A 13420-nucleotide genomic window follows, 5' to 3' on the forward strand; every position below is an offset into this window, starting at 1 on the left:
CAAGGACACATACGCCCACAATAGTAGCAGCGACGAGCCTTGAACCCATTGCCTCTGGGTTAGAGGCAGGCGCGCTAAATATGCCACGGCGCCGGATGAAATTACATTTTATTTCATAAGGGTCGCTAATTACGACACCGTTACACATAAGCCTCGCCTGCCTCTATAGCTAGATACACCGAGTTCAGTGCACGACCCTATAGTATATGCCAGAGTGGGAGTGTTTAAAGGTTGTCGTTGTCCATCTCGGCAAGGGTAAAAAAGTTTTACCCATTCATTCATTTAATGTAACAGAATGGTGTTCGTATTTTTCAGGAGTTTCGAACTGGGGATGCTCCGGGCTGGCTTTAGCATTGTATCAAGTAATGTCGTGCCCAATCCATGAACGTTATGTACGAAGAGCTGTTGGGTTCCCGGTTAATGTGGATGAAATTATGAATGAATCATTGCCTACTGTGGACAGGGTAAGCACTTTTAGGTTATACGTTATAGTTAAACTGAAATGCAGTATTACATCCCAGAGTAGGTTCAATACTCGTCGCTGCTATCTTTGTGGGCGTATGTGCCCTCAAGGAGATATGATTGAAATAATACATGTAATTCTCAGGAGCGACAAATATTAGCAATCGCCGAGAGCTTTGGTTTTCGTGATGGGATATCTCCAGCAGCTTTAATGTCAGTTGACGGAATGTATTTTGACAACGAACATCAGCAGATATTGAAACAAATGCTTGATATAGTGGCTCGATGATGTGTTCTTGTTGCATATAGTATACAGCATCTTTTTAACTCTTTCACCGATTTAATATAATATTCTTCAAATATGCCGCTGTTGGCAATATTTAACACCGTTTGTTTTATAAACAAGATAAAATTCTGATTTAAAACGAAAGAAGAAACGAGTAAACTGAATGTATACTAAACAGGCTATGGATAAAAACAGGTTAGTTAACAGTTAAATAGTGACCTACATAGGGTGGGGGAGGATGAGACACCTTTTCGCCTTATTTTTTTGTCCCATTTGGTACTGGTAGTAAACGAATAACATTCGAGGGATTATAAAACCTTATCCTCGTGACGCCCATAGACCGTTGTTATTTGTTTAAAATAGGATATTTGAACACTATATGCTAAAGATGTCCCATCTTCCCCCACCATACCACAACTATTATTTGACAAGCTATTGTGACACGCCGCACCCTGCTAATAAGCTTGAAGATGGATTTCGAACCAAATATACATGTCATAAACATAAACATACATAGCAGACGATTATATGCACAATAAAATCTGGCCTACTTTTTGTCAGCAATTTGCTCCATTTCGACCAGAAGGTTTTCTAAGACGTTGAAAGTATTACCCGTAGTATCAGCGGTATAACACTCTTGCATGATTGACTTTGTTTTTTTAACCTATTTGAAGCATGCAAAATATAAAGTTGAACAACTCCGGTTTCAGTTAAATGTGTTATGTTAAATACATTAGCAAGCTGCATGTTGGAGTTACGGGCCAAATCTAATTTAATGGCATGTTTTCGACAAGGTCCTCACCCATATAGACAAGAACATAAAACGTATTGCACTGTTCAGTATTACCGTGTCAATACTTGGTAGCCATTTTTTCATCATTCCAGCAACGTCCATAGGAAAACCAATCGCTTTTCTCACATAACGTTCGTGGATGGGGCAAGACATCAACGTATACAAAGACCATGACATAGACCAGAATGCCAAGTTTAAATTTGCTAAAAATAGAAAGTTTACATTAAGCTACTAGATAAAACAGTCTGCATCTTATTCTTGGACCTAATATTTCTACCTGTTTGAATTGTAAGTCCTGCATGTATTTCATTGGATTTGTTAATGTTGTCAGTTGGTTTCTTCTCCGATTTATGAACAAGAGTAATTGCTACAACATTGGGAAATTTAGTTGCATCTGTGATATCTTTAGTCAACTGTTTGATTTCAGAACTTAAATCTTGAATGCTATAGGCAGCAACTACTACGTCGTACTTCGGAACATCTTTCTGGTACACCATACTAAGATCCTGTGCTTGGATAACTGTAACTGGGCTTTTGAGCAACCCTGTTTTTACACATTTTGAAATAATCTTCTGGATTACTGTGAAGCTGTAGGAGTCTGCTAGCACGTCAATGGTTTTATCCAGAGATTGTAGAGCGGCAGCCAAACTAATCACACCTGGAAAAAACACAATGTCATGCAAAAAATTCGTTACGCATGAATGTTACTTACCTGGCAGACCATCTGTCTCATCAGGTTGCTCGTGGGTTTGATGCACCGGTGCTCCTGTTACTATGGCAACTTTGTTGGCATGAGAAAGAGCAAGAGCAGCTTTGATGAAATCTCCTTCCACGATAAGCTGATCAATTCCTCTCTTACCAAGATCACACTGTACGATCTTATCCAACGCTTCCAATTTATCGACAGCATGCTTTGACAACGCGCTGTACATGCCAGGACTGTATTCTATAACTTCGCACAACTCTTTCGGGTCTTTTGCTTCCTTTATATTCTCTTGGAGAACGTCAGTTAGAAAGACAGATCCAGGTCCATGCGTAAAAGCCAACTCTAAACCTGCAGTAGATATCGCTTCAAAAGCAGTCATACCACAAGCCCAAAACACTGGAATTTCATCAGCGTCGAAATCGGTAGTTTTACCGGCAAAACAATCCTTAAGATTAGGGATCCCAATTGCACCTGTAAGGATAAATAGAGATTACTTGGTCCAACCATGATGTTCGGAAGTTACTAAGCATAGTAATATTGTTTTATATTTACTGATTAAGGTGTTTAGATACAAAATAAGAAGAGTCCAAAACTTCATTGATGTTAACGGAGGTTACTTACAACATCATTTATAATTATCATTCATAATTACCACTTTGATTTTATACTGAAACATATCTGTTAATATAAATATGTAAGTACACTGTGACGTTCCAAGCAAATCAAGTTTAATTATACGTTTATATTCCAACCTACTTGGATTTCCATAATGTATTGGTGCACCGTGTACATCTTTTAGTGGGGACGTGATCTGGTGTATCTGCGACAATTTATCCTTGTGCATAGCCCTCATGCTTACGATGGTTTTACATTTGAAAGGACCGCTGGGGTAACATTCAATATTCGTCTTATACATTGAGACGCACTTCGCGCTTGGTGTAAGTAAGCTGTTTTCCAGCATGATTTTGTTGAATGAGAAACTGCAGCCGATGTAGAACGTTACCATATCCGACCAGTCGTATTCTGAATTAGGTAATGTATAAATACAAGTTCTGTGATGCTTGGTAAAAGAGACTACTAGTTTACATTTATTCGTATTTATACAGCATATAAATCGCATGAAATTAAGTAACGGATTCGCATACACACGGTTAGTAAAGTTTCACCATAAGATACTGAAGTGATTGTCAATTCACTTCAGTATACTGTGATATTATAGTCACCTGTTACATTTCATACCTTTCAAATTTTCAACTATCTTTCTTTTCCCTTTAGAAATCACTTGGTAAGCGGGCACGTCAGTTGTGACTTTACTATGTTGGCTGAGATAACCAGCCGTAGTTTCGCCCACTTCGCTAACGTATATAGAACAGGTAGAGAGCCTTCGTTCCCATGAGCAAACTTCTTAAAATCCGCAGCATAGGCGCTTGGCATCACGGCCAGATTGGCCTGCTTGTATCCTATTGTAAATACGTGAATGTATGAATGGGGATGGTAACGTCTTTTATTCTAAAGATGGACCAAATTATTATCCGGATACTAAACTCTAATCAGCAGATGTTTCGGACAGTAACTTGGTGGATAGTAGCGCCTTTGACTGTTATTTTCCAGTCCAGTGTTTTTTTTCCAGTGTTTTTTTCCAATAATAAAGTTAAAATTTGTGCATTGATAGAAATGCTCAAATGTGTTTTAAAGATAGGCTACCAACAAAGTTTTAAAAAAACCGAACAGCTTCTGAACAAATGCTTGAAACTAAATTCGGCCGTAGCCTACGCCGATGCATGGGATTTCCCATATGATAAAAATGTTACTGACCATGCCACTGAAAAAGTCTATGCAAAAGGTATGAGCTACTGCAACAACGAAAGAGGCACCCTATGCTAACTGCATATCACTGATAACTCCACTAATTACGGCAATACAAGTTACTCTCATTTGCATTACAAAGTCGCACAACTACATGAACCTGCATATTACCTTTACCCTTCTTCAAACATAATAAACTTGTTTAACATAAACACTAAATACAACGACCACAATACAGTGGCAGAAAAAGAACTGCTGTGTGTTTCCTTTTTTCGAACGACGCGGCGTCTCGTACGCTTGCAGCCGCTCAAAACAGCAGACGCTTAACCAATGATTGCTCCAAGAAAGAATGTGTTGCAATACTGAGTAAGTAACTGAAAACGTTCGTATATAAACACAAAAAACTGATACAAACGGAAGGGAAAACATCCAGTAAACAGAGAGCTTTATTTATTATGACGTTAAAACTATGCAGTTGTGAAATATATTACAATTTTACGCATAAAAACCTACCTTCAGCCCAAAACGCTGTTGTTTCATTTTTGTGCAATCCCTTTCTTAAAAGCTCTCTAATGGCAGCCGGTTTCATAGTCTGTAGGTTCATTGTGTATGTTCAAGGTTTATCACACAGTATTTACTGCTGCTGCGACACAACTGTTTTCTGCAGAGGTTATATTTACTGTCCAAACGTTCTAGACTAGAGTTTATGCAACACAACTTTCAATCTATCACTTAAAAAAGTGGAGTCCACACTAATATGCAAGGTAGGGCTATTTGCTGCAATAAAACGAACACCATAAAATATACCCCAAGCAGAGTACTATATTTATTATTTACCACATATGTTATAACGTTAAATTACCACCAACTGTTATTTAGAATAAAGTCACTCTAACTGTTTTACAATTATGCTGAACTATAAAGTGGTCTATACCTACACTGTATTATCTGCAACTAAATTGGTTTGTAATGTTTTAGTGATCACCTCAATGTTGTAATAGCCAAGCGCCAAAAGAAAACAACGACCGTCTACTATCTGTTAACACAAAACAACAGCCTTTATACTCTAGTTTGTAAGTGGATATTAATAACATATGTGCGGATGCAGGTTTCATTAAAACAATGTTTGTTTGCATGAACGATTTCCCTGCGGCGGTCGACCGAGAAAGTATTTCTTCTGTTGCAAAATTTAAGTTGTTTAAATTGTTGCATTTTCGCGTTAAGGAATTATTATTTTTTTTACTTTGTTTTTGTATTTGAGTCCATTAATTTTCTATGACAAACACATGCAGTAACTAATACTCATTTTCTGTTACATAGCTAAACATGCAGAAAACATATGTTTCCGGTCACCTTTGCCACCGTATAGGAGAATTGTCATTGCATTTTTCGTTGTGGATAATTTTATTCGTGTGTATTTTTTATTCATTGCAGGGAAGCAATGTTTTTTTACGTAAATGCAGGATAAAAAGTTTGACCCAGTTAACCTTTGAGTGCGATATTCTAACACCGCTAGGTGTCGCTAGAGTACAATAGCAATAAAAATGTGCATGGCAGATCGTTTTTTCGGCTATCCGATGCAGTAATCGTTGTTTAGAAATATCTATGTCATATTGGCATACTTACGTTTCGTACCAAAAAATGGCGTTTTTTCATGTAGTCAGAGCATAGTTCATTTATTTCGTTTTCTCAATATAAACAATACAAAAAATACTTCTAAGGGGCCATACATTATTGATGTATTCACGTTTATGACTTGAAGTGTGTATTGAGCGCATTAATCACGCGTTGAAGTTTATACTCTAGTTGCTTGCACCGCGCTTAACATTTTACGATCGTAAACGTAAATTTCACAATAAACCTCAGAATATGTCATTAACGTAGTGAAACAATGCATTATTATATGAAGTCCCATTACTTCTGAAGTGCTAGCCACACATAGTAACTTGCGCTTGGTTGCTCCCGTATAGAAAAATTAGGCAACAAATGGGTGTTTTGTCTAGCAACAAGTTATAAACGACGTTGCCGCGCAGGCGCAAAGAGTTTTTAAGTACCCGCCTTTAAAAAATATGAGTACAGATCCCCTGGGTGTAGCAGGGTCAGAAAACCGCCTTGTTAACCGGCTACGACTCATTTAACACGACATGCCTGCTTCAGAAATGAAGAATGGGCTTCCAGCAGCAATTTATAATTATGTAAAAGGCATAGCGTTTTACTATCTGTGAAATCGCGTAATAAAAGGTCTTTTTTTACAGCTATTATAAATAATATAGGATTTTACTGGTTTAACGTATAGCATATACTATGCTTGTAATGTGCTTTGAACAATTATATTAGAGTGGAGAAAGATGGGAAACATTTGAGACATAATAATCAAATATCCTGATCGTGTTTCAAACAATTAACAACGGTCTATGAGATTCGTAACGATACGGTTTTGTTATTCTTTGAACGTTCTTTGATTACTACCAAATGGAACGATAAAATAGAATAAAGCGATGTCCCATCCTATTCCACTCTATTATATAATAACTTTTCGTAATATTGCCGGGGTAATGGTGCATTTAATTTTGGCGGAAACTCGCATGACACCAAGCAAACAGTTAGGTATATCGAGAAGGAGAACTGTATAATTTTGGCTTCCGTGCCAAACTACCCGTAACACAGGTGGCTCAATATCACGCTTTTAACGTTCTTGTACAGTAGCACCTGAATTCAAATGGCGCGATTTCCGTACATTTTCAGTGGAACAGCAGGTGCTTGAGAGATATTGGCTAAGAGGAAACTGTGAACAAATTAACTTAACGCATTCTCGGTCATGGTCTTTGCTAAAAAGAATGGTCTATAACATGCCGCTGGAAATGACATTTAGAATTAGTTGGGGCTTTCTGAAGCTAGGTAACATTATACACACTTTATAAAGTTTTTTTTTCAATTTAGATGAAAACTATAGCATTTATGGTGACTCACTATACCTGCGCCTTTAAAATTGGAGGTTGCTGATGGCCTGAAACGGAAACGCGGCGAATAGCTTTGAACGCAGAATGAGAATCGGCGTTAGAAATAAAACTACTTTGGGAGTTTTTTTTTTTTATTATTGATCAATTGAGAATTATTTACTGAAACGGGCAATGCTTTAAAATACCTCGTTGTAAAATCGACAACGCGTGTTTACGACGCGTGAAGCCGTGAGAAACGGGTTAGTTCTTACACGAAAACAAAGAGCCTATATCGATTGTTGCAATTAGTGTACGGACGATATCACCGCTAATCACCGCTTTGTTTCTGTTGTATGTTTTCCGAAAGTAAACATACAGCTTTCAAAGTAACGGGAAAATGTCGAAAGTTAGAGCTCGTTTTAAAATAAACAATTAGTACTGATTGCGATTTTCTATAGAAATATTATTTTTTAAAGGTTTTAACATCGTATGTAAAATCTTTTTTTAAACTTATTTTGTCCCCAGTACGCAAAACACGTTCTTGCTGCTCCTGCAGCAACCTATTGTTACGTCACAATCGTGCAGTTTAAAAGCGAGACAAGGAAAAAAGATGGCGAGGTCTTTTCAAAACGAATGGAACTTGAGATTTGTAGTAATTAGTAACACGCGTTAGTTATGGCTTCGTGTTCATTTTCTAGTTCATTAGTTGTTTATTTAATTCAGTTTAGTTATGTTTATGAAATAATGTTTTGTAAAGGTACCGGTACTAATTTTAGTTGTATATATACCAGAATGCCGATTTATATTGTAATGTATATTTTGTTTTTATCAATCTAACTTTACAGTAATTTTAATGTTAATGTGTTTTGACAATTTAAAAAACTTTGCTGCATTAATAGTAGCAGAACATATGCATTTATGAGCGGAAATAGTAGTTATGCGGAATGTTTTGAGCGCGGATAGTGACTGTTTTCTGTTTTAGGCCTAAGCTGTACATGTTTATTGCGAATACTTTGTACGCTTATAAAATCACTTTTAAAATTGGATTTGCAATTCGACACGCAACGTTAATGTGATTTCAAGCCTATGAGGGATCTGGTATGTTACTATGTTACGCCTCGCCCCGCCATATGTGAATGATATGATAGCGCTGAAATATAATTCTGCAGCGAAACTCGCTCCACAGGAGCCTTGAACTTGACACTCAGCAAAAGTCTATACTGAACACTTTTAATAAAAACTGGCGTCCTACTATGACGACCAAAACCGCATCAAATTTAAGCTTGTGACATTTTGCCCGCGTTAAAATGAAAATGTTACGCTTTGGGTAGAAAGCAATATTGTAAGCGGTGCTACTGCCAATGGCTTTTTCGTTTTAGCAATATGTTGTTATGATTTACCTTGTGTTATGTATAGTTTCAGTTGGCAACGGCAAGGTACTGAAATATTGTTCCGTTTCTTCAGTTGTGCCTTTTTTTGTTTTTTTAGGCTTTGTAGCAGAAAATCTTAAAATTAAATTTGCCAAGTTCAGGCGTGTTTGTAGCAGACTCGGTATATAAACAATATATACACAGAATGCACTGTTTATATATAGGGACGTCGGTTTATAGCAGTAATGTAACGATACGATACTGAAGACAGCTTTCCAGCGTCTAATTAAACCTAAAATAAATGAACCAAGATCGTACACAAATTAGTAAGAACGTTAGAAAGTTATTACAGAAAATTGCAACTTTGTTTTGGCCATTGGCCAACGTTGTGTGTTGTATTTGAAAATCGCGTTGCTCCTGTTCGGTCGGCAGTTTTTAAAACTTAAGGAGCCGTAATAAGTTATCGAATTACATGCTTGGTATCACGCCTTAGTATAATTCTTGGGAAGAAAAGCACAGTGGCGCAATTCCAATAGTCATTTATAAACAAATTTATATTAACAATTGTTATTTTGTTGTGTTTCAACATTTTAAATGATTTGTCTTTTGTTGAACAGCGAGCCATGGTATAGTACTGTTTTGTTAATTCGGTTTCTTTTATTTTATATTTAATATAGTAGTATGAAAGCGTGGTGTGGTTTTGAAACGCTTAACGCTACGTGGCAAACCCGTCGATTTATTATGTTATATCACGAGTCATGTTTATTGTATATAACTGTCTTTGGAGTGTTAGTGGTTTTGGCTTTAACTATAGCCAGTTTTAAGACAAGTTAATTTATATTTAAACCTTTAAAATAGATTTTAACAAGTAAAAGAGGAAACTAGCACGTAATTGTCTTACTGGAAAAAACGCCATATTGTAAACTCGCTTTAGAACCCCAGCAGTGCTTTTAACACTCATTCTGTTATCCGTGATCCTTCAGCGCCAAATCTGAGTGACGTCTTTGTCCTGGGATTGTGGAAAATTGTTTTGGAATGACGTTTTGTCCGTCACAAGTTCACGACTAATGTTTCTCTGGTCGCTCAGTCTATTACTCGCTTCTTGGGCCGTAGGGACAACGACAGCTGGGATATTTCCTTTTCTCTATACGTCAGAAGTTGGTTGGGCGCAATCACAAGTGACTTAACCAGAATTGTTGCGGTTTTTATCCTGTAGAATTAGTTGAGGTGTTTAGAAATAATGTTTGGCCTATTAGAGTAATACTGTAGGCTAGTAATCAGGCAAGAACAGGTATATGTCACAGAAAGTGTAATACCTCTGGTTTTATTTTTGGAATAGACTGTATATCATAGGTCCATAATCAGTGAGTCATGTTAGTATATGACTTTTCTTATCGGTATTTTAAAGAATATCTGCCCATAGACCCAACTTTCAGTCCAATTAAACAGCAAGGCAGTGAGTAGGTTAGCTATGTCGTTAGCTATCAGTAGCAGTATTGACGGGTTAAGGATCAGAAATGTGTATTTGGATTTAGACCTGTATTGGCAACATCATTCGACGCGCTGGCCTAGATTTTGATTTTGTTTTCATGCATCAGTCACCATTGAGGGACGAACTGTTGCACTGCTCAAGATAACGCTGCCGCAAATTTCTCGTAAATCTCAACCGGCTGATGGTTATGACAGTGCGGTATATACCTAAGTGGTGGGAACCACCGACCCTTTTACTCGGCTCAATGCGTTTTATTGGCGCGATAGGGGCAGTAGGTCTTTTGTGTTATGATCTCGCTTCATGCAATTATAGGTCACGCTCTGTATAGCGCGCAACGCCAGGGTGTCATGCCCGGTAAGATAACTCACTTAGGCAGCTCAGAGTTGCAGCAGAAAGACAGTTCTGGTAAACAACTCATATAGTTTGTCTTGAAAAATGAGAATGGGTTTTTAGTTAGGAAATTGCCCATTTTATAGTTTATCAACAGTTGCGGTACGTAACGTCTACTTCAGAGCTGCGTACTAGTGTAACATTCTTGAGTGCTAGAGTGTATCAAACGAAAGATTAAAAGTAACAAACACCACAGCGCATCACCAGCGTGAGAGAGAGGGCACTTCACAATCGCTAACGAGAAAGAGATACTCACAACTCACTAATTGCGACATAGCAGAAAGAATTTACGTCGTAGTTTTGGATTATTTTCTGTGATTTGAAATTTAAAGTCTTAAAAATGTAGCTTATTTCTATTTATATACTCATATGAAACGTGATATATTAACTTTATGTATCATTCGATCGCTTGGTACGATTTAATCGTATTAAGAAAAACGCAATTAGCTTTCAATTAAAATTCCTTGTATATTTTATCCTTTCCGATCAGATCATTACAGCTTACGGCATTACAGCGAACGCCAAACGATTTTGTGGCATTTCGTCCGTTCCTCTGCCCCGAGAAATCCCATTGAAGGGCTATTGCAGTACAATTGTTCAAGAGCTTTCAGATTTTGTCGAGTAGTAACTAGGACTAAGTGGTTGGGAAGCATAGATACTTTACTACAAGTGTTAAAACGCAGTAGCAAATTTATATTGTAACTTGAAAGGTTTTTATAGAACACGTTACGGCAGTTTACCTTCAAAACAGTCGGAACGGTTCGTTTTTGTTTTTACAGGTGTATTACATCTAGTGAATAGCTTGTAATGTCATTACGTATCCCGTTTCATAAGTCAGCGCTATATTGTTCCAAGCATAATGATACGTGTTACTAAATTACTCTTCAATGTTTTTTGTTTGTACAATAATGTACGCGTATGTGCGTAGGCATTGACGAAGATGTATATTTGTTATATATAGGACTTGAAGTACAGATTAGGTTCCCCGATAGATATTGCTTCAGACTGGTGTGACTGGTGTGATGCGGTTAGTCCATTGTATTTGTATATATTGTTTCAGTTTGTGACTTAAGATTTATAATTTTACATACAGAAGTTATAATAATTAAAAGATTAGTTAAATGACAGAAAATCTTCAACATCGTTTATAGCTGGACACAAAACGTAACTGGTAAAAGGCTGAGATCTAAGTAATCGGAACCGCAGCAATTAGAACGAGATTTAAACTTAAACGAGTCGAAAACGTCAACCCTTTTACCCATTTTAAAGCAGTTGACGAATTGCAATCGTTATTAATTTATCCGCACACCTGTCTATAAGCTCTTCCCGTTGACGAGCTAACTTTAGCGATCTAATAAGCAATTTTAAATCTCCTTTTAATCGACCCAGTCAACTCAACGTCTCGCCTGTATCTCTGATTCAACTCCTTTGTTCCAACGCCTTATCCAAGATCAGGGTTATCAATTTCTCCTCCGGAAGCAATGATCCTCATTTTGCACGTGAGGAGGATTGAGATAACTTTTTCCAAGAGACAGGAAGTTGTATTAGCTCGTTTACTCTCCAATTTCTGGCGTCGTCACTGTTTAATGGTTTGGTCTTGTCTTTGATATTGTATGTGATATGTCAGGTTTTTGGAAATAACTTGTGAAGAATATTAAGTTTGTGGTTATTTCCGCAACTTTACTATTAAACTATAGCTTGTTTTTAAGGCAGTGGGCCAACTCTGGCGTAAACCCTGGTTCAATGGCGTACGTGTCACATTGTAGGACTTCCTACCTGTATATTTTAAATTAAGATCTACGTTTATCTTGAGTTAAAATACATAGTTATAACACGGGTTTAAATACCAGGCTGGTGCTAACACTTTAAAAATTCCATGTTTTTTAAGCCTGTACCCATAGCATGACGTTGGCAGCACATTCTTGCGCCGTTACGTTTATCGTTCAACATCTCATCAGCTTTATTTCGGTTGCATTACGTGCTCTAGATCACTCCTTAAGTTCCCCTCAGCGCTTAAGGGTGCGGTGCATCAAAACAAGATAATACCAAGGTCAATGCGCCGACATACGCACTTTGTTAAGTAACTCACCCACAAGGCCTCAACTAATTCTTATGTAACCAAAACCCTATGTATAATATATTCTGTATACATTGTCAGCCACAAGTTACAAAAAATTAACCACAAAGTTACATGTATATCTTATAATCGGGCACGAAATTTATGAAACAGAACCCCCGTGTTTTATAACGAATATTGTTTTCCGGCGATGATAAATACACATTTATTTAAAAAGAAGTTTTAACTGGATAAAATACTTCGGGAAAAAATAAAGTAATTATATCTTGGACCACGAATGTGATCCTCCTTTTTAGGTGATGTAAACACGTACATAGATTGTTTATTTTATTGGAAGCGATCAAATTCTAAGATTCAGTCTTTCACGGCGACGTGGCTTGCTTTGAAATAACCAGGAATCTATTCTAATATATTCGCGACACGTTTACATTCGTTTTATTACCACCGCAATTTTGTTTGTATTTCTATTGCTTATTTTACGGCTGTTACGCGTATAATCACTGCCCGCCGTTTGATCCCCTATTCCCCGCAATAACACATTCCGGCCCCGGTGTATAGTAGCGACGATCGTCAATGATTTGTTACGAAGTCCTATTTGCTCAGTTCTATGTTGCCGCCACCGATGATCGACCTATTGTCACTCGCCGTGCCGGAACGATGACCAATTAGTCGTTGCTGCTGGAACGACTTCGTAAAATTTATCGCCGCTCGTAAATCTCCATGCGTCCTTCCCCACTCGCCTCTTCGAGCGAAGTAGGCGCTAGAATGCTAAGTGTAGCAGCGTGTATGGTTTGTGTTCTGTTCTGGCTATCAGCCGCACTATCTACGCCCGACGTTTTCAATGGCAGCGTTCAGCGTGTGCGAGTTCGGTCTTTTGATGAATAAGCTTGTGGCAGTTAGCTAAATACCAAACCTCAGATATAGCAAGTTATGACCTGAGTACATGACAGGCGCGCAACCTGGCGGAAAGGAGTCTATAATGCAGTTTCCGTATCGTCTAGGTAATCCAGGGTTCACAACAATATGTCTTACTAATTGGTTCAAGTATTTTTAAACTCTCAGACCGCAAGCGGCTCCACCCGTCCACGGCGCCTCAGTT

General features: G+C 37.7%; 2 protein-coding genes across 4 annotated transcripts in view; one reads left to right on the forward strand and one right to left on the reverse strand.

Annotated features, from left to right (window-relative positions):
* The window catches only part of LOC100180171 (D-glutamate cyclase, mitochondrial), a gene marked incomplete at its 5' end in the record, with an annotated part of 2732 nt that extends 1886 nt beyond the window's left edge, over window positions 1-846 (forward strand). The window contains 2 exon segments of the mRNA XM_009861701.2: window positions 316-464; window positions 608-846. Of these exon segments, the coding sequence (XP_009860003.1) occupies window positions 316-464; window positions 608-751 (293 nt within the window).
* LOC100182513 (D-glutamate cyclase, mitochondrial-like) lies at window positions 847-4811 on the reverse strand. 3 transcript variants are annotated; one of them, XM_018813666.2, is made up of 7 exons: window positions 4567-4811; window positions 3487-3707; window positions 3004-3270; window positions 2254-2718; window positions 1819-2199; window positions 1596-1744; window positions 847-1412 (listed from the first exon to the last, which is right to left on the reverse strand). In XM_018813666.2, exons 3-7 carry the CDS (start codon window positions 3251-3253, stop codon window positions 1296-1298), a joined length of 1362 nt encoding a protein of 453 aa, XP_018669211.1. In that variant the 5' UTR covers window positions 3254-3270; window positions 3487-3707; window positions 4567-4811; the 3' UTR covers window positions 847-1295. The 3 variants fall into 3 exon arrangements, with proteins under 3 accessions (XP_018669211.1, XP_018669213.1, XP_018669212.1); XM_018813668.2 differs by lacking the exon at window positions 4567-4811 and adding an exon at window positions 4063-4255; XM_018813667.2 differs by lacking the exon at window positions 4567-4811 and adding an exon at window positions 3822-3913.
* Window positions 4812-13420: the final 8609 nt, after the last annotated feature.

Source organism: Ciona intestinalis, chromosome 10, assembly GCF_000224145.3.
Source record: "Ciona intestinalis chromosome 10, KH, whole genome shotgun sequence".
In the NCBI taxonomy this organism is placed as follows: Eukaryota; Metazoa; Chordata; class Ascidiacea; order Phlebobranchia; family Cionidae; genus Ciona; species Ciona intestinalis.

Bases quoted from the DNA above. Each gene is read 5' to 3' on its own strand.
- LOC100182513 (XM_018813666.2), bottom strand. From the start codon at position 3,253: ATGGTAACGTTCTACATCGGCTGCAGTTTCTCATTCAACAAAATCATG. The intron at 2,200-2,253 runs GTAAGTAACATT...TGTTTTTTCCAG, and splicing joins TGAGACAGATGGTCTGCCAG to GTGTGATTAGTTTGGCTGCC. The intron at 1,745-1,818 runs GTAGAAATATTA...TTCTATTTTTAG, and splicing joins AGGACTTACAATTCAAACAG to CAAATTTAAACTTGGCATTC.